The sequence below is a fragment of the Lagenorhynchus albirostris genome, chromosome 17, assembly GCF_949774975.1.
Source record: "Lagenorhynchus albirostris chromosome 17, mLagAlb1.1, whole genome shotgun sequence".
NCBI classification, from domain to species: domain Eukaryota; kingdom Metazoa; phylum Chordata; class Mammalia; order Artiodactyla; family Delphinidae; genus Lagenorhynchus; species Lagenorhynchus albirostris.
The window spans coordinates 17,600,722-17,620,943 of NC_083111.1; the positions used below are offsets into that span (position 1 = coordinate 17,600,722).

A 20,222-nucleotide genomic window follows, 5' to 3' on the forward strand; every position below is an offset into this window, starting at 1 on the left:
AAAGGAAATCTTGCCATTTGCTTCAACAGGGATGGACCTTGAGGGCATTATGTTAAATGAAATGTCAGACAGAAAAAAACAAATACTGTATGATATGATATCACTCAAATGTAGAATATAAAAAAGCTGAACTCATAGAAACAGAGAGCAGAATGTTGGTGGTTACTAGGGGCTGGAGGTAGGGGAAATGGGGAGATTTTAGTCAAAGAGTGCAAACTTCCAGTAAGATGAACAAGTTCTGGGGGTCTAATGTACAGCATGATTACTGTTAATAATACCATATTATAGGGAGTTCCCTGGTGGCCTAGTGATTAGGATTCTGGGTTTTCACTGCCATGGCCCAGGTTCAATCCCTGGTCGGGGAACTGAGATCCCGTAGGCTGTGTGGCTCAGCCAAAAAAAAAAAAAAAAAATCTATATATCTATCTATCTATATATATAATATTGAATATATTATATATATTATATTGAATATATAATATATATATTATATTGAATATATTATATATATTCAATAATTATATATAATATATATTAAAATATATAGAACATTGCTAAGAGGGTAGAGAGCTCTCTCTCTCTGTCTCTCTGTGAGCTCATGAAGACGAGATCATGTGAGCAGAGGACGGCAGCTGCCTACCAGAAGAGGCTTCAGAATGAAATCCACTTTGCCAACACCTTGATCTTAGAGTTCCCAGCCTCCAACACTGTGAGAAACTAATTTCTGTTGTTTCATCCACTCATCTATGGGATTTTGTTATGGCAGCCCAAACTGACCAAGACAGAGGTCAACACAATCTAGTAACGACCAGCCAATTCCATCGTCCTTATATTCATTGTTCTCTCATATTTTCCAAAGGCTTGAACCATTGCACTGTCCAAGGCAGTCTCCTCCAATGGAACATTCTTCCAAGTCACCACCTCATTGTCAGGGCGAGTGAGTGACTGGGTCGCAAAACTCCATCTTATCATCTTCTTGACAACACCCAGTGCCAACTCTGTTGATTCGGGTTGTGCGGGAAGCAGACACTGAGTTAGGGGTGTGAGAGGTTTGTTGAGGGGAGGGGGTTGTGTAGTGCTTGAAAGATAAAGACGGATGGGGCTGGGAAAACCAAGCCATGATGCAGATCTGAAACCTGGGAAGGGAAAGGGAGCAGGAAGCAGATTTGGGTAGGGAGAGCATGAGATGCAGAGAGGCAGATCTGACAAAGTCTCACCACCCTAATGGGAAGAACTAGAGCAAGGATTACTTATTAGAGAAGTCCCACTTTGAGGTGAAGGGGCCAGGCCACCACATGTTCAGTTACTGGCTGGGTGATGCTTGGGAAAAGGGTGACTGGCTCTAAAAACAGAGGCAGATTATTCCTGAAAGGCTACAGTTGGTGGACACCAGCTAACTGCACTGCTTGCACCTGACCAGCAAGTTATTTCACAAAGGGAGATGGGAGCAGTGCACCCCCGTGGTGACACACTCACCTTTTGGTTACTCGAGATACATTTTTTAGAGTGGAATGTGTACATTTCAATAGATCAGAAATTGCCTGGCAATATGTAGAATTTAGTAATTCAAATAGAAACCAAAGGACTGATCATTTTGAACCAGCATAAACTCACCAAACACAAGTTGCCCCAGAAAACCGGCATCTCCTTTCTTTGATAAAGCTAGAGAGAAATATGGCCTGAGTGGTGATAGTTTAATGTGTGACAGAAAAGTATTAGATAGTAGTTTAAAGAATACACTGAGCTACAGATACTAAATAGGATTCTGTAAGCTGCTGTCCTTTGCTTGTTTTAAACATCGTTAAGAGGTAGAACAAATGCTTCAAGGTGATACCGAAAAGGAGGCAGAGAGTATGTTGCAAGATGGAAAAAGAAAACAAAAAACACAAGGCTCAATAGAATGGCAGGACTAAACAAGATGAAGCCTTACACAAATAAGTAACATACTTTACTTGGGACCAAACAATAATAATAATTAAAAAAAAACCTATACAGATATAAGCAAAATGAAAAACATAGCTTTACCAATCAAAATCATGTGTGATGTGGCTGCCCAAAAAAGTGAATTCAATCACAGGTGTTACTAAAAGCAGTGTCTAAACCAGTGTTTTTCAAATTTGTTCTAAACAGCAAACCCTTTCTCCTAACGCAAACATATGCAGAACATCAATATGAAATATATTCAAGTGTGTCCCTGAGGTACCTCCAAGGAATTCCTAGAGCTGTGAGAAACAGCTTAAACTTCTCTGACCTAAACCAGAGAGTAAATTCCATTCTCTCTGTCTATCAGAGTATTTGAAGGAGTAAGATCAATTCTGGTTACCACACTTTAAAGCATCCTTGAAAATCTTGACCCTACAAAAGAATGACGAAAGGATATGAAAATGTGTCATGTAAAATACCAGTGGGGGAGATGTTTTCCTGAAAGAGAAATATGTTCTCAAAACATTTGGAAACATCTGGAGAAGGGACTAGGATTAAGTCTATGTGTCTCCAGATGGCAGAACTAGAAAAAAGAGGTGAGCAGTGTGTATTAGTTCCTTAGGGCTGCTGTAACAAATGACCACAAACTGGATGGTGTTTATTCTGTCACAGTTTTGGAGCTACAAGTCCAACGTCAGCTGTCAGCAGGATCGTGCTCTCTCCACAGGCCCTAGGGAAGGCTCCTTCCCTGCCTCTTCCACCTTCTGGTGGTTCCCGGCAATCCTTGGTGTTCTCCCCGTGTGTGTCTCTGGGTCTTCTCCAATCGTAGAACACCACCACTCATATTGGATTAAGGTCCACCCTACGCCAGTAGGATCTCACTGACTAATTGTATCTGCAACCACTCTATTTCCAAATACAGTCACATTCTGAAGTACTGGGAGTAAAGACTTCAACACAAATCAGTCCAACATGGAGACAGATTTCAGTTCAGAAGAAATAACTTGTTAATAATAAGGTTTATTCAAAAGTGCAATAATTGTCTGAGTTAGGTTAATTCCCATCAGTGAAGGTAGTCAGGAGTGATCGCTTCAAAGGCGTTGAGAAATAATTCATTTGGTTAGCTTACTGGACTAGAAAATATTAAATTCCTTTCCAGCTTTTTGACAATAGGCAATAGCTCATGAACTAAGAAAATACCACACTAAATATTTCATTATCATTGTCACCTAAAAACTTCAGCTTGCATCTCCTCTCAGTAATTGACTATATAAGCTACCATACTTGGTGCTATGGGGAATATAAACATATCTCCTCTCCCAAATCTGCTTCTCCTCCTTGTGTTTCAGTGAAGGTCACAGCTCTCTACTCAGTTGTCCAACCCAAGAATGTGGGGGGGTCATTCGAAGTATAAGCATATTGACTGAGGGCATGAAATTTTGGAGTCAGTCACTCCGGTTTAAATTCAAGCTCTGTCACTTTTCAGCTGTGATTCTGAGCAAGTTGATTACAGTTAAATGTGTCTACGTTCTCATACTCTGTTTTAGGCCATCATCATCCTTTATCTTTTACTTGAAAGCCTCATAATTCTGTTTAATTGAGGTAAGATGTTAAATGAACTAAAATTATTTAAAGTGTGCAATGTAGAACAAAAGAAAAAAGTGTGTAATGAGTTTATATACACATACACACATATATATACATACATATGTGTGTATATATATAATTATATACATGCACATCTGTGAAATCAAGATAATCAAGATAAAGAACATATCCATCACCTCCGAAAGTTTATTCATGCCTGTTCCCACTGCTCCATACCCTCTGGCAAACACTTAGCTGATTTATTTTTTTATTGAGGTTTAGCTGATTTACAACAGTATGTAAGTTTCAGGTGTACAACATATTAATTCACAATTTTTGAAGACTATACTCCATTTGTAGGTATTAAAAAATATTGGCTATATTCCCTGTGCCATACAATTTGTAGCTTATTTTATACATAGTAGTATCTTTTAATCCCTTATCCACATCTTGCCCCTTTCCCCTTCCCTCTCCCCACTGGTAACCAATAGTTTGTTCTCTGTATCTGTAAGTCTGTTCTCTTTTGTTATATTCACTAGTCTTATTTTTTAGATTCCACATATAAGTGATAACATACAGTATTTGTGTTACTGTCTGACTTATTCCACTTATAAAACCCTCCAAGTCTGTTCGTGTTGTTGCAAATGGCAAAATTTCATTCCTTTTTATGGGAGTAGTATCCCATTGTGTATATATATACACCACATCTTCTGCATCCATCCATCCCTCCCCCCACCCTCTCCCCTTTGGTAACCATAAGTTTGTTTTCTATGTCTGTCTATGAGTCTGTTTCTGTTTTGTAAATTTCATTTGTATATTTTAGATTCCATGTAAATGCTATCATATATTTGTCTTCCTCTGTCTTACTTCACTTAGCATGATAATCTCCAGGTCCATCCATGTTGCTGCAAATGGCATTATTTCATTCTTTTTGATGGCTAATATTCCATTGTGGTGTGTGTTTGTGTGTGTGTGTGTGTGTGTGTGTGTGTGTAAACACTACATATTCTTTATCCAGTCCTCGGTCGATGGACATTTAGGTTGCTTTCATTTCTTGGCTATCGTAAACAGTGGGGCTATGAACACTGGGGTGCACATATCTTTTTGAATTAGAGTTTTCTCTGGATATATGCCCAGGAGTGGGATTGCTGAATCATATGGTAACTCTATTTTTACTTTTTTAAGGAACCTCCATACTGTTTTCCATAGTGACTGTATCAATTTACATTCCCACCAACGGTGTAGGAGGATTCCCTTTTCTCCACACCCTCTCCAGCATTTTTACTGTTTGTGGACTTTTTAACGATGGCATTCTGACTGGTGTGGGGTGATACCTCATTGTAGTTTTGATTTGCATTTCTCTGGTAATTAGCGATGTTGAGCATCTTCTTTTATCAATTGTTTTCAATAATTTGTGTCATAGTTAAGAAATCTTTGCCAAATTCAAGATGTCAGATTTTCTCGTTTTCTTAAAGCAGTTTCACAGTTTTTACTCTTAATTTAGGTCTATGATTCATCTGGAGTTAATGTTTGTATATGGTATGAGGTGGGATTTTTCTTTTTTGCAAGTGGCTCTTCAAATGTTCTAGTACGACATGTTGAATATTCTTTTCTTCTAAAAGTGCCCTGGAATCTCTGTTGAAAATCAACTGACCCTACCTTTGGACTCTCCCTTCTGTTCCATTGATGTGTATGTCTATATTTATGCCAATACTTTGCAATCAATTCACGTCAGCATCACCTGTTGTCTGGATTAAGCCTCTTGTTTTCTCTGCCAGTTTTGTGACCTTTCCAAACACACACTCCAACCTGTGGCCAAGGTAATTTTTCTGAAGTACAAATCTGACTGTCAGTCACTAATGCCCATAAGATAAAATCAAAACTCTATAACCTGGTCTCTCATGTTCTAGCTCTAGTTTTATCTCTTGACTTCTTTCCACCACTCCCTCATCCGAATTGAATGCTACAAACACTGTTCTCTCTCACCCTGGGTTTTTGCGTTTGCTGTGTGCTTTATCTCATACGCCTGGCAAATACTCTCCACTTCCGCTGGAATTCTTTCCAGACTCCCTTAGTCAGCTTTGATTGTTCCTGTTTTTTTTTTTTTAGTTAATTTTTATTGGAATATAGTTGATTTACAATGTAAATCATTTGTTTCTGCTGTACATATGTGTATACATATACATATACATTCTTTTTTTAGATTCTTTTCCTGTATAGGTCGTTACAAAGTATTGAGTAGAGTTCCTGTGCTATACAAGTTTTTTTTTTTTTCTGGTACACGGGCCTCTCACTGCTGTGGCCTCTCCCGTTGCGGAGCACAGGCTCCGGACGCGCAGGCTCAGCGGCCATGGCTCACGGACCCAGCTGCTCTGCGGCATGTGGGATCTTCCCGGACCGGGGCACGAACCCGTGTGCCCTGCATCGGCAGGTGGACTCTCAACCACTGCGCCACCAGGGAAGCCCCCAGTAGGTTCTTATTAGTTATCTACTTTGTGATTGGTCCTGCTGTGATGCTCACTCAGCATTCTCTTATTACCCTATGACACCACTGTCCTTCCCTGCCAGATCATAAGCTCCTTCGGACCCAGGAGGCACTCAATATTTGAATGAGTATAAAGTCGAACAAGACAGGTTCTTGTTCTTGAGAAACTCCCAACACTGTGGCATGCAGAGCAGTAAACCATGTCAGACTGTGTCACTCCCTACCGCATACCTCCAATGCTTTCTAAGTCTGCTGTTTCTGTTTTTTTATCACGATGTCCTGTTTCCCAGATAGTCCTTGTGTACTGATCACTGTATTGAAATAAATCCCTTGGAGGAATAATTTGAGGCCTACGAAGAGAATAGCTTTCTCCAGGGAGGAGTTTCAGTTGCTTCTGGTCACCTCCTGAGGACACGGCCGGTCACGGACCTCTTCTTAATCTAGGTCCACAGCCTGACATTCCCCAAACCACTCCAGGGTGCAAGTCTGAATCAGGGCTGTTTCCTCAAGTGACCTTTACTCTGGGAGTGGAATTCTACCCGGTTGTGGCTTTTAGGTTTTTTTTTTGCTGGAGGACTAGCCCGGCCAGCTGGGCTCCCAGGAAACCGGGCCCGCCCTCTTTAAGTTAGTTTCGATGGGTAGGATGTTGGTATAGTGACTCAGACTCATTTGGGGCATACCCTGGCCTTTGTTTTCTGGGCAAACTTCCCTGTGATATCGCCCACACAATGGCTCAGTTTCCTAATTCCCTCCCGACTGACAAATGCCCTGAGAACAGAGGCATCTGAGTGCTAGGCTCATCTCTTTGTTTAGTGGAAACTGAAAAATCCATTTCAATCTTACCCTGACTCGTAAAGCCCTCTATCATTTGGCCTTTGGCTTCTGCTCCCCCAGTCTCTGAACCAGACACCTCATCCTCTGGGCTGACCTTCATACAAGTCTTGTCCTAGAGCTTTGAAAGTACTTTGTTACCTTTGTGCTTGCCTAGAACCCATCCACAAAGTTTGTATTTTTCAAGTCATGACAACAGTTTTTGCAAACAACGTGTTCCTCTGATTATCAGAAACTGCCATTTATCTGTACCCCTTCAGGCTCGTCACTGTTGTATTATCTATTTCTTATCGCCCTTATCATAGGCCTTTGGAAGATATATGCTTCCTCTTATCTGCCATCCTTCTTGGTATAGGAGAGGTCATCACTAAGTATTTGCTTAATGTCCATTTTTAACCTTAGTGAGTGTCAGGTTTACCTTTATTGATCTCAGAGTCCCTTAGATATATTTAGTTTAAAACAATTATATTCTTAATTTGTGAATACATTCAAGCAATTTCCCTCAGAGATAAAGCACTTTATAAAAGAAAGCAAAACCTATTAAGGATGACAAATGACTTACTTTAAAGCAATTTTTTTCAAATTCTCTGGGACAGGAAGGGTAGGGTGTTCTGCTATAACATTTCACACAGATGGTGGTTTGGTTTAGATGTTATGTTTCAAAATTGCTAGTGCCTAAGTTTCTTGAAAAAGCTAGGATAGAAATACAAGCACAATCAGGTTAATTCAACTAACATTTATTAAAAGCTTATGTGGCAACTAAGACCCAACACACCCAAATAAATAAATATTAAAAAAAAAAAGCTTATGTACTGTGTGCCACATGCTGGATACACAAACACAACTGAGACATTATCCCAGTGTAAAGAGTTCCAGATAGAAGACTGGTAGGGGGTAAAGAGGGAAGGACAAAGACGGTAACTTTATAGCTACATCTGAACTGGACCTTGCAGGTAGAAAAGCAGAAAATGAACATTCTAGGAACAGCGGAGAACATCAGCAAAGTACAGGTGGTCTTGTGGCACTGTTACTTACGGAACAAGGTATGTGGAGGGCTGAAGAGCAGCCACGGAACACTGGGACCAGGCAGTGATGTCATAATGACAAGGGGACTGGAGAAAAGGGAAAGAAGTTCCAGAGATGGCTTGAACGTAGGCTCAACAGGACGGAAAAATGTCTGAGAGGACTAGTAAATAGTGTTAGATTCTTCATTTTGATAACTAAGTTGGATAGGAATGCAATTAACTATAACAGAAAAAGACATATGGATGGCCAAGAAGCACATGAAAAGATGCTCAAATCACTAATTATTAGAGAAAGGCAGATCAGAACTACAACGAGGTATCACCTCACACCAGTCAGAATGGCCATCATCAAAAAATCTATAAATAATAAACGCTGGAGAGGGTGTGGAGAAAAGGGAACCCTCTTGCACTGTTGGTGGGAATGTAAATTGATACAGCCACTATGGAGAACAGTATGGAGGTTCCTTAAAACACTAAAAACTGAACTACCATATAACCCAGCAATCCCACTACTGGGCATATACCCTGAGAAAACCATAATTCAGAAAGATACATGCACCCCAATGTTCACTGCAGCACTATTTACAATAGCCAGGTCATGGAAGCAACCCAAATGTCCATCAACAGAGGAATGGATAAAGAAGATGTGGCATACACACACACACACACACACACACACACACACACACACACACACATACATACATACACACAATGGAATATTACTCAGCCATAAAAGGGAACAAAATTGGGTCATTTGTACAGACGTGGATGGACCTAGAGACTGTCATACGGAGTGAAGTAAGCCAGAAAGAGAAAAACAAATATCGTATATTAACGCATATATGTGGAATCTAGAAAAATGGTACGGATGAACCTATTTGCAAAGCAGAAATAGAGACACAGATGTAGAGAACAAACGTGTGGACACCAGCGGGGGAAGAGGGGGTGGGATGAATTGGGAGATTGGGATTGACATATATGCGCCGCTGGGTATGAAACAGATAACTAGTGGACCTGCTGTAATGGCATGGGGAACTCTACTCGGTGCTCTGTGGTGACCTGGGTGGGACGGGCTATGTGTATACATATGGCTGGTTTAACTTCGCTGTACAGCAGGAGCTAGCACAACACTGTAAAGCAACTATACCCCAATAAAAAAAGTCAAAAAAAACCCACCATATAAAAGATAAAAGAGGGCTTCCCTGGTGGTGCAGTGGTTGAGAGTCCGCCTGCCGATGCAGGGGACACGGGTTCGTGCCCCGGTCCAGGAAGATCCCACATGCCGCGGAGCGGCTGGGCCCGTGAGCCATGGCCGCTGAGCCTGCGCGTCTGGAGCCTATGCTCCGCATCGGGAGAGGCCACAACAGTGAGAGGGGCCCGCGTGCCGCAAAAAAAAAAAAAAAAGATAAAAGAGGCGTTTGGGGGGCTGAGAGTGGAGATAAGAAATTTTTCACGTTAAGTTGCCTTTTCTGCAGGATATAGCCAACCACATTAGGGTCTTGCCTGATGATATACATCTACCCACATTAGGTCCTTGATCAACTACATGTATGAGAAGATATTCTCCACCTTACTTCCTTATTTCAGCTTTCCTTATTTGACCCTTTTATTCAGTTCATGTTTAATTTTGCCATGTATTACGTTAGTATGTAAAGTACTGTGGAATATAGGGAGGGTTTCAACAAAACCACTTATCCACAGTAGCTTAAACTAGTGAAGAAAAGTTATACCTTCTGTCGGAGGTAGAAATTATTTTAAGGATTATAATGAAAGGAGAGAGTGCCATCAAAGTACAAAGAAAGATGAACCCCGCATCTATCTAACCAGCTACTAATCTAGTTGTTTAGGGCTGCAGAAACAGCTTGTTGGGCTAAGAGAGCTTTACGGTAGTACAGCTGCCCCAGTGAGGAGTACAGCGCTCCTGGGTAAGTAGAGCCCCTGTGAAAAGAAAACTTAGAATAGCAGCAGGACATACTGAATCTCTTCCTGCCAGGAATAACTGAGATGTGGAGATATGCCCTTCTGCTTACCTCCTTCTCTCTTCTCATAGCTTCAGGAGTCAGTCATTTATGTAAGCTAGTTGATCTGTTTGTATACTTGGGAAAAGCATGTCCTCATGAATTGTACAACTTGAAGCTCAGGAGCATCAGAGTCATGGTAACTCTGAGCAAGTGCTCCAGTCTCAATTCCATCTTTTCTGAAAATGCCCAGTCTTTTATCAGGACTCAGTTAAAGCATGTAAGAACCACTAAAATACACTAGGTTACACTACTAAGCAAAGATCATCTTTAAATAAAAAACCAAGTGGCTTCAGTGACTATCTTCATTCTGTTGTATTCATTTTGGAAATGAACATGTTACTATTTCCATAATCCTTTCAAGATCACAGTCTTTTATAAAGAGGAACTATTATATAAATTTTCACATTATCATAAACTACAAAAAGGTTTAATATCTATCCAATTTAGCATTGAAGTCTACAGAAAAAGAAATCAATGACAACTGCTTTATTATTAAAAGTTACTGAATTCCATAAAGCACACAATGTAGTTTGTATTCAACTAACAAAAGTTCGATACATGTATTTAAAAATATATAATATATTTATCTGTCAACATTTATATTCTATTTAAAAAGCAGTAGCTTTACATATTGTACAACTTGATTTTATAAAATACATACATCCGCCCTATGCAAATCTTCAAGCATGAGCTTCCATTCCTATTAATAAAATGCACAATCTATATTTCTGAATATTCAGAGAAAAATGGTACCAACTAAAAATAACATATCCATTATGACTTGAACATGCACCTAATTCTTGGCTACTAGATAACTGACCTAATAATCTATTCAAATAACTATGTTCCTGGAGCCTGACAATCAGTTTGCATTATGTAAACAATCTGTGATTAACTATGAAGAGACCTGCATTTCCAGGGTTATCTGACACAATCTACCAAGTTCTTTATTCGTCCTGTTTCAGGTTTTTAATTAGAGAGGCAAGATTATTCAGTAATTTGATGCGTCAGGAAATCTGACAAGTGAAGTCACATCTAACAAGCCACAGCCCAGTGAGTTTTGAAACCATGCTTTTGCCTTTGAGAAAACAGCTCTGAGAATTACTGTGGGAGCAAACTTTTCTCAAAACCCTGATGGTGTACGTGCCAAGAAACAGAACAAGAACTATTTCTCCTTTCCCAATCAACTGCGCTCAACTTGCAAAACTCGAGTTCTTTAGGTTTGTGAAGACGTACTGTACTGGCTTCTATTCAGACATTCCTTCCACATATTCAAAATGGCTTCAGATATCACAGTTTTATTAACAACAAACTTTTCATAAGAAAGATATTCATGTAATAATTTTGGAGATTCATCCCCAACCATAAGTCCCAATGCTAACATTTGAGAATTAAAGTCACAATAAACACCTCAATTATCAGGACCATAGTCAGAACCAGAATTTCAACTTGAAGGACAGAGATCTGAGTTTGAAGTACATGTTTAGATTACACGGGCCTCTAATGATAATGATGTATATAAATCTGTCTTTAATTTATGCTGAGAAAGTAAAAGTCTCCCACAAATTATTATTTTTAAAACATAGCTCCAAGTCTCAAAACAGTTTAGAAACTTAAATGGAAAAACACTTTCACCAAAATAAGTAATTTAATTCATTTGGGCAATAATTAGGCTTTGAGAGAGTCACATCCAAAAAGTAAATGAAATTCCCTCAATATCACTATTTAAGAACTAAGTTATAGCTAACAACAGCTTATTTATCAAGTAGTCAATTATTCAACAAATTTAGCCATCTACTGATGGACTAAGATTAGGTATCAGAAATTATTTTATTTGTAGGATGGAATCTTTTTATTAAAATTTTTTTCTGATATAATTTTAATAATCCTCCTTCTCTAGATTTCCTAACCTCAAGAAAGGGAAAGGGAGAGGAAAGGGAAGGAAGGAAAGAAGGGAGGGAAGAGGGGAGAAAATCTGAGAGGTCAGAGGGACACTGAAGACTGATCACTGGTATCAGTGAGGAGGCAGGAAGGAAGAAGAATAAAGGTAGAATAAAAATAAAGACTGTAAAGAGGATTAGGGCCAGGAGGTGCAGATGAAAAGATACCTTGTTCACAGATCTTAATCATGCAAAGGCATTAGCATAACAGAATAGTGCAGTAGCTGATTTTGATAACAATGAATCCTCAGAAAAGACTCATATGGTCAAGCCTCAGCTCTTTTTGAAAATAAACTTATGTACACAATCACAAATCTTAAGCATTCAGCTAAAATATGTATAAAAAACGAAATAAAAGTGAGATTGAGAAATGTAGGCAGCAGTAACCATAAAGGCTTAGAACTAGTGACACTGAATTCTTTATTTAAAAAAAATTTTTTTTAAACACACAGTACCTGCTCTTCTCTTCTATTTTTAGGAAGAAGCTTTAACAAGTTTTTAAATACCTCAATTCTCAAAAACAATAGGCTTTTTAAAAAATAAGAGTTGATTACCAGAAACAAGTAATATGTGGTTACATACCATTTTCATATCATTACTCATTTCAATTCATCTTTGATGCAATCTGGGAACAATTAAGCAGTCGCTAGATACCTGTTTTAGAATCTGAAGAAATGATTATCCACCACAGGAATCTAATGATATATATTTTTGCATATAGTTAAAATTTCTGAAGGGAAAAAGTAGTAAACTATTCTAGTTACTTTATACGAAATATTTATATACCTAGTCAAAACAATAAGTATTAAGATCTTTCTCCAGATGAACTCTATATAAAAGCTATTTTTAGCATTTTCTTCTGGGTTTTTAAAAAAAGCCTTATTTCCCTGCTAGCTAAAAAGGAGGAATTTGTACATTACAAGTAAGTCCTTTAGAGATGAATATTAAATTCCTTAAGAGAACAGCCATAAAATTTATTTTTAAAAATTTATCTTAAAAAACTGAAAACCGTTTCTCTCTTTAAAATCTATGGCATTAATTACCTACTTGACATAATTTTTTTCTTTTTCTTTTTTTTTGGAAAGGGCACCAAGTTCATGATCTAAACATGCAAAATAAGGAACTGAATGTACTACTGCCGTAACAGAATTTGGCAAACCAGAATGGCCTTAAAATAAATAAATAAATAAATAAAAAAGAAGAGAGTACATATTGTCCTAAATCTGAAGGTATAATTCTGTAGACCTATGCAGCAGATAGTGCCTCATAGAGGGAATGCAGGGAAGAGGGAAGTACCATGTTCCTATGTACATTTTCTTAGTTATCCTGGCTGACATTCAACAACGCAATACAGAGAAATATTCTTTTTATTATTACAAAGCCGTTAATTGCCCTCTCTTGAGCAATGACTCAGGTAAACATCTTATGCTTTTAATAATGTAACTTATATTTAAAATTAACTTAATTAAATCTAAGTGCACAGGAGTTTTCAATGATTCCTAAATTCAAGGAAGTAACGCATAAGGTGTTACCAGATTGCAAATTTTGAATGGTCTATATTTCAGGATATTTCATCCTATCTTCTTCTCCTTAAACCATAAAATGTACCAAAATTATTTGGTTTTCCTTTGCTTTCCTCTGTGTCATTTTAATTTATTGTACGGTATCTCTATGTAGAGAGAGAGGTATGTTAAAATACTATTATTTGTATTAAAAAACTCAATTGAGGCTATATATGACCTATTAATCTATACGATAGCATTGTTAACCTTTGACCTGGTATATTAATTCCTTTGGTGAATAAATGTCACAGGTCATTTCTTTATAAAAGGATTTTAGTAAGAGGACCAGCAGTATGGAGAGAGACCCTCACCCCACCCCAGAGAATGATCAAGTGAATCAGTAGTTTAGAGCAGTTACGTAAAATATGAAAAATACATAATTTACAGCTGCAATTTTCATATTAAAAAGCAGTTAAAAACTAAGAGTAGTTCAAAGCATTCCAAAAAACATTTTTTTGTCTCGGTTAAATCGGCCAACTAATAAGACTGATAGAGACTACTGTGAGAATTTGTGTACATCTCTAGTCAAGAACAAAAATGCTTTTAAGTTTAAACACTGGTAGTTGCTAACCAGCAGTATAAACGGTGTCCACAATTTGGTGGCTGGCCATAGTTTAAACTTTTTTTTCAAGTTATTTCTACAGCAGACATATTTTAGAAGTCTACCCACCCCTGAGTTCAACAATTATACTTTTAGAGTGTAAAATTATATGCCCTTAATTAACAACATGTACAAAGCTACAAAATGTCATCTATACAGAGATTAAAAACAATTTTTAAAATATTCTTTGCCAATTATTGATTGGATGGTTTTGCTGGGGTACATATTTCAAACCTTTTAGCCAACTGGCTTTCACTTTTAAGCCCAAATTGATTCATTATATTCACTGCAGGATATGTCAAAAAGAGTGCAACAATAGGCATTAGTAAAAATAACATTGTAGTAGAAACAGATTTTGCATATGTGAAAAGGTAATTTATAAAATACATTAATTGCTTTTTAAAAAGAGAACCTAGTTGCAGTATCTTTAACTTACATGGTACTGAGAGTTGGACCTTTCAAACAATTTTTTTTTCTATAAAAAAATGTTATCTAGCTGTAAGCAGTCTTAAATAACAACAAAACAAAGCAAAACAAAACAAATCCCTCCAGAACAAAACTGTATGGTTGTGTGAAACAAATAAGCAAACATACCATTCTATAGTGTACTTCTGCCTAAATTTTAAAATAAAAATGTCCACACTCTTTTGTTAAAACATTAAGCCTCTGTCAAAAATGTATTTCTTATTTTAGGGTACAGGATTGAAGGACAAGATGATACTTACAAGTAAAGAAAATTTACAAGAAAAAACTTGACAAAAGTTTTTCAATTAAAGTACTGTAACATTCAAACTTGACTTAACATAACAAAAGAAACAAAACTGCAAACAAAAATGTTTATGGATTTTCCAAACACAAATAAATGAAATAGTGTCGAGGCAGCAGGGCTCATGCTGACGGCTAGCGGGAAGTAGCAGAGTGTCATCTGCTGGGGAAAATTGTTAACGTACAAACGACAAGCCCAACTCATGGACTGCAGCAGTTTACTCGTCACTGCCATTTTTCTTACTTCCAAAATAAAGCCCTGATTAAACCATTCATACCCTATATTACTCACACCTTTACTTCAGAGACTGAGGAACTATATACAACAAATGAATTCATTTTCACCATAGGGATAACATATTGTACCTCTCTGCCAATGTCACTTGAAAACTATCCATGTCAAAACAATTTGACAGCAGATATAAACAATTCAATAAATACGCAATGATCTTTCATTACAGTCCTTTAAAGACGCATGTTAATTCATGCTGTTAACCTTAGGTTCACAGTGCATAGAATCCAAATATAAGCAGTTGGGGTGACTTTCAAAGTAATGTTGGATCCCTCACTTTATTTATAATCCCACTCTAACTGATAATGATAAGTTCATTTCATAGGCCCTATCATGCATTAATCATTGGGTGGCAGGAGTTAATGAAAATTTTTCCTGTTACAACGTCCATTGCCGGCAATGAACGTCCCAAAACCGCCAAGGAAGTCATTGTTATTGCACAATACATGAGGACCTGGAACTTTTCCAAAAGCTTAAAAAAATAAAAATAAAAAATGGAATTATATTTGACATTTCCTGACACCTGCATTAATACTGTATGACTAATAAAAGCATGTCAGTTGCCTGGACTGAACCAGCGATCAACATGCGCCCAGAATGCACACGAGTAAAAATGCAGTAAAAGGAAGTAGTCTTCATTGCCTATAGGTCACTTCCAGTCAAAGGTTAAAGTTCAAAGACTGAATGATCAAAGTGCTCATTTTCTCAGTAGGACTATCTTCTGCTAGGAGGATGATAACAGTGGCATCAACAAGTATCATCTTTAAGAAAAGGAGAAAAAAGATAATTAAAATAGTCAAGCATGCATAAGTAAAATCTGCAAGTTAGTCTAATACAGAAATAATTTCAAGTAGCAAGAAGAACATGGTTTACATTTCTGACTTGTCTCCCCCAATCCTTGCAAATAAAAAAGTCCATTTTGTGTTCGAGTATATAGTGACAAGCAAATTCTTTCAGGGAAATGGTAGTTTACACAAATCTTAAAATGATATTATTATCAGTATGTTAGTTCTATTTCAAATAATAAATTGATATATGTTAGCACATATTCATGATTTACCAATCATAAGAGAATTCTTTTACGGGCAACAATTTATAACTGTAATGAGACAGGAAGTAAACTCCTGACCAACACTGTTATGCTACTTAACACAGAATAATACAAGTTACGTCACTGAAAGAAGGAACTTCACATATGAGCTACAATCTCTAAATCAATCAGTAGTAAATGTTATTAATTTCTCTTCAGAAAATAAATTTTTCAGCAAGTATACATATACACGCAAAGGAGGTCATTAAAAAAAAACAATCCCACAGGTATAGTAACACCTTCTGATAGCCTCAACACATTTATGTAACACATATAAATTCTGGGGAGTTGATGACTTATTTTACAAAATTTACTTCACAAAACTTATTTGAAGGATTTTGAGGACTGGTTATTCTTCAGAAAGAATCTCTAGAAAGAAGTAAGACTAGTGGCAACTACCCAAAAGTTGTGAAAGCTCTCAAGGAGAAAATTCTAAACAACTGGCCAAAATATTTTACACAAACCATCCCATGTTAGGATTGATACATTGCTAATAAAATTCTCATTCATAAAGACTCAGTGAGAGCTAAAAAGCAGTAAATCTGATTTCTATGCTGGGCAAATTAGTGAAACATTCTATGATCCTATACGTTAAGGGTAATCTAAAGGGTGAAACAGACTAAATTTTAAAAATAAACTGTATCTAAATCATTAGAATCCTTTAAATAAATAAGAACATCTTTAAGAAGAGAACAAGTAGATAGTTTACAGCCTCTAACTGTCACATTAAAGTATCTCTTTCTTAAATGACTGTGGATCTTGGAATAAAGAGGATATATTTGTCATGGATCAGAATAAGCTTAAGAATATGAAGAGGTTCCTTAAAACATCACTTCTCCAATAGAGTATTTTATAACACTAGGGTCTCTTGAAATTAATACTAAAACATTTAAATCTTTAAGCTAAAAGATGGCACTAAACTCTACCTAGTATAGTATGTCAAACTACTGGGGATGAAGTTTAGTAATGTACCACATAACAATGTTTACAATAAGAAAAGTGACAGATAAAATCCAACTTAAACATAAAGTTTTCTAGTTAACTAGATAGCTTTTATCTCCAAAGACATATCATCTTTGATAGGTGGAACCATAAATGTATCTTTATCAGATTGTTAACTCTGAAAGTTTTTCAGTATAGTAGGCTGTTGTATGAATGTGCTACCAGCCACCAAAATGATTAGGAGATCTATGAGAAGCCATTCTCCCAATCCCAACCCCCATCCCCATCTTGGGTCAGATGTTAAAAGAAGTTTAGGACTAACACGATACTACTTGCTTTGAATCCTCTATCTTTGGAGAAATAAGCTTATTAAATAAGTTCTGAAGATGGATTTCAATTATTTCTGACAGCTGGACCCAAAGGGACTACAACATTACATATCCATGATGCCTATATGTAATAAGGAATCTATGAGTAAAAGTTCAGTATGAAGACAGGTTATGAGCCAAACCCATGTCTACCTTTTCCCTAAATAAGATGGGAATCACTAAGAAGCAAAACACTCATTTGTTAACAGGAGGAACATAGTTTCCCAGCTATATGAAAAGGATTATTGGATACTAGGACTGGCTTCCAAAAAAAAAAAGTTGGTTGAGTAAATCTATCTTGGATCAAGACAAATACAGGTCTATAAAAGGTGGTGAAAGAACACAATATGTTTAACCTCTTGGCTAAAGTATTTGTGGCAATATCATGGCCTGAAAAAAAAAATCTCATAATAAACCACTTAAATTTTTTCTGGAACTACAGAAGAACCTACTAAAATTATACCCTCAAATATAATACATAAAATACCAGTTCCAAAGAGGTGACACCTACCATGGCTAACTTCACTAGGCTTCTGGGAAATGTGAATGAGAGAACTATATTAGAAGGTGGTCATTCAATTTTCCCCAAAGTACAAAAACCATCACATTCTATTGGAAACCATCTCCCTGGATATTCCCAGGGAAAGAAGACTAGAAGAAAAGGAACATAGTAAGAGGTCAGTAGATAGGGATGTTACCTCCAAGAAACACAAAAATAAATCTTTACAGTTAAGTTTGTGTCTCAACAGTTTGGGAATTAAAAGTTTTCTTTCGATAAACTGATTCAAGAAAGATTACACAGTAGACAATAGAGCTGTTACCCCGCAGGAAACAAAGGGCAAAGACTTAGACTAGAGTGAAAGTTTGGACTCAGGAATTTAGAAAGTGGTTTTGTAACCCTAAAAGGTAGTACAAATAAAAAGGTTCAAAACTAACATAGGTAAACCTATGGCTAGTTATTAGGCAGGGAGAAAAGGAGTTGGTTAATACTAGTCTGGGACAATTTTGGGTTCCTATCTCCTCATTTTCCTACAAGGAAATGTTCCAGCTGAATGGAACCAGAATGTAGTGTATAGTTTTATAAAAAATATTGCTCTACTCCTCCCCAAATTACCATCTCATCAGTCTACTGGACATAGTATTGAAACATTATGCCAATTTAGTTCTTATAAGCCTAGTTTTTCTGCAGCCCATACTCAGCAGCCGTCTTAAACTATATTGTTCAATTATCTATCACCTTAAGGAAACTGCTTCAGGAACCACAGATCTGTACTCCCAACTGTGAAAAGCAACCATTTATGAAACTAAGTCATATACGTTTAATATTGATCCCAGGAAACTGATGGGGATCATGAATGGACTCTAGCTGGCTATCTCACTGAAGTATTCTTATGATCTCATAAAAAGATACTTTTCACCTTTTTTAAGAACAATTATGTGTTTTACGATACAGAACTCTGAAGTTCAACCATTAATTTGTGCACTGAACTGGGTACAGATCTGTTTTCTAAGGAAGATTCTATACCTGAATCATTGGTGAATTCTTCAGCCTTCTGTATGCTGAGATGAGCTGTCTTATTCAAATACCTATTTTGGTTAGGCCTCTTGACTTTAACCCTATTCTCAGCTCAACTGATTTTCAAAGCATATGGACCCCCACCTTAATCAGCAACACAGAATATCTGCATTCCAGTGCAGGAATGACCTTAATTCCTTAGTGAACAGAAACTATAAGAGAGCTCTGGACAACAGGCTGATAGTCAACTTCAAGTAATTAACAACAAGGAATATGTATTCACATACCAATGACTTTTTACACTTTAACAAGTTATTGCGATCTAGAGAAGAATCTCAAAAGAAATGCAATATAAGGTGTGATGTGTACAAAGACAGTAACAGTGGGGTAGCATGACTGGCCTAATTTTCAAGGTATACTAACAATGTGGAAGATCACAAATTTATGCTCAGAGAGGCTTTCTTTCAAGAATCCAGCAGTGGTATCTGGCAGCTCAATTTTGGTGCGTCAGCTGAGTCCTTCTCTTCTAAAACCAGGAGATCAACTCAATTTCAGATTTGTTGTTCTTCATTAATAATGCCTCCATCCTACATCCTGGAAGCCCCCTCTGAGGTACACAGATGTCACTCACTATCTGAACCAAAACCTCTCTTGCCTCTTTGATTACACCTGACAAACACTCTGACCCATGCTGACCCAAGTATGTCGGTCAGCACCACACAGAGGGGCTGTGGAGCTTGACATGAGGCCTACAATTCTGCTTGGTTTCTAGAAACTGAAATGTTAAGTGTTTCAGTGAGTTCTTCCAACTCCAAGCAAGTCTTTGTTCAGTCTCTGATCTTTTTGTTTAGCATTGCAGGTCACATCAGGACGCTACTCTGATCTTGTAATCCTTTCAGAATTAGATGATGGTAAGAAAATAACCAGAGTCTGTATTTCTTGGTAACTGGCATTAGTTATAAGGAGAACATAATCAATGAAGATCTTCTGGAACTAAAGCAGCTAAGCAGAAAAACATAAGCTGAAACTTCAAAAGTCCCAAAACAAAGCTAATGTGCTTCTGCTTAAATGAGTATGATTACCTTTTTTGGTAAGATTTTCCAAATTCAACTATGACACCAAGGTGGGCTATTTTTCATATTGTTTATAACTGTTATTGTGAAATGTATAATGGAGAAGACAATATACATTACACAGCTGCAATGCTTTAGCTGTGTAAAGGTAAAGGAAGAGTGCAAGGAAGAGTCCCTGTACCCAACCACCTGTATGAC

The 20,222-nt window shown here is 37.2% G+C and overlaps 1 protein-coding gene across 3 annotated transcripts in view; it reads right to left on the reverse strand.

Moving 5' to 3' along the window:
- The window catches only part of UBE2W (ubiquitin conjugating enzyme E2 W), a 111,865-nt gene that overhangs the window by 25,342 nt on the left and 66,301 nt on the right, over positions 1–20,222 (reverse strand). For 2 of the 3 annotated variants that reach the window (XM_060128477.1, XM_060128475.1), the window contains one exon: positions 10,347–15,796. The exons of the other annotated variant lie outside the window; for it this stretch is intronic. In XM_060128477.1, the coding sequence (XP_059984460.1) occupies positions 15,783–15,796 (14 nt within the window). In that variant the 3' untranslated portion in view covers positions 10,347–15,782. Of the gene's footprint in view, positions 1–10,346; positions 15,797–20,222 lie in introns of those variants that run through there. 3 annotated transcript variants of the gene reach the window in all.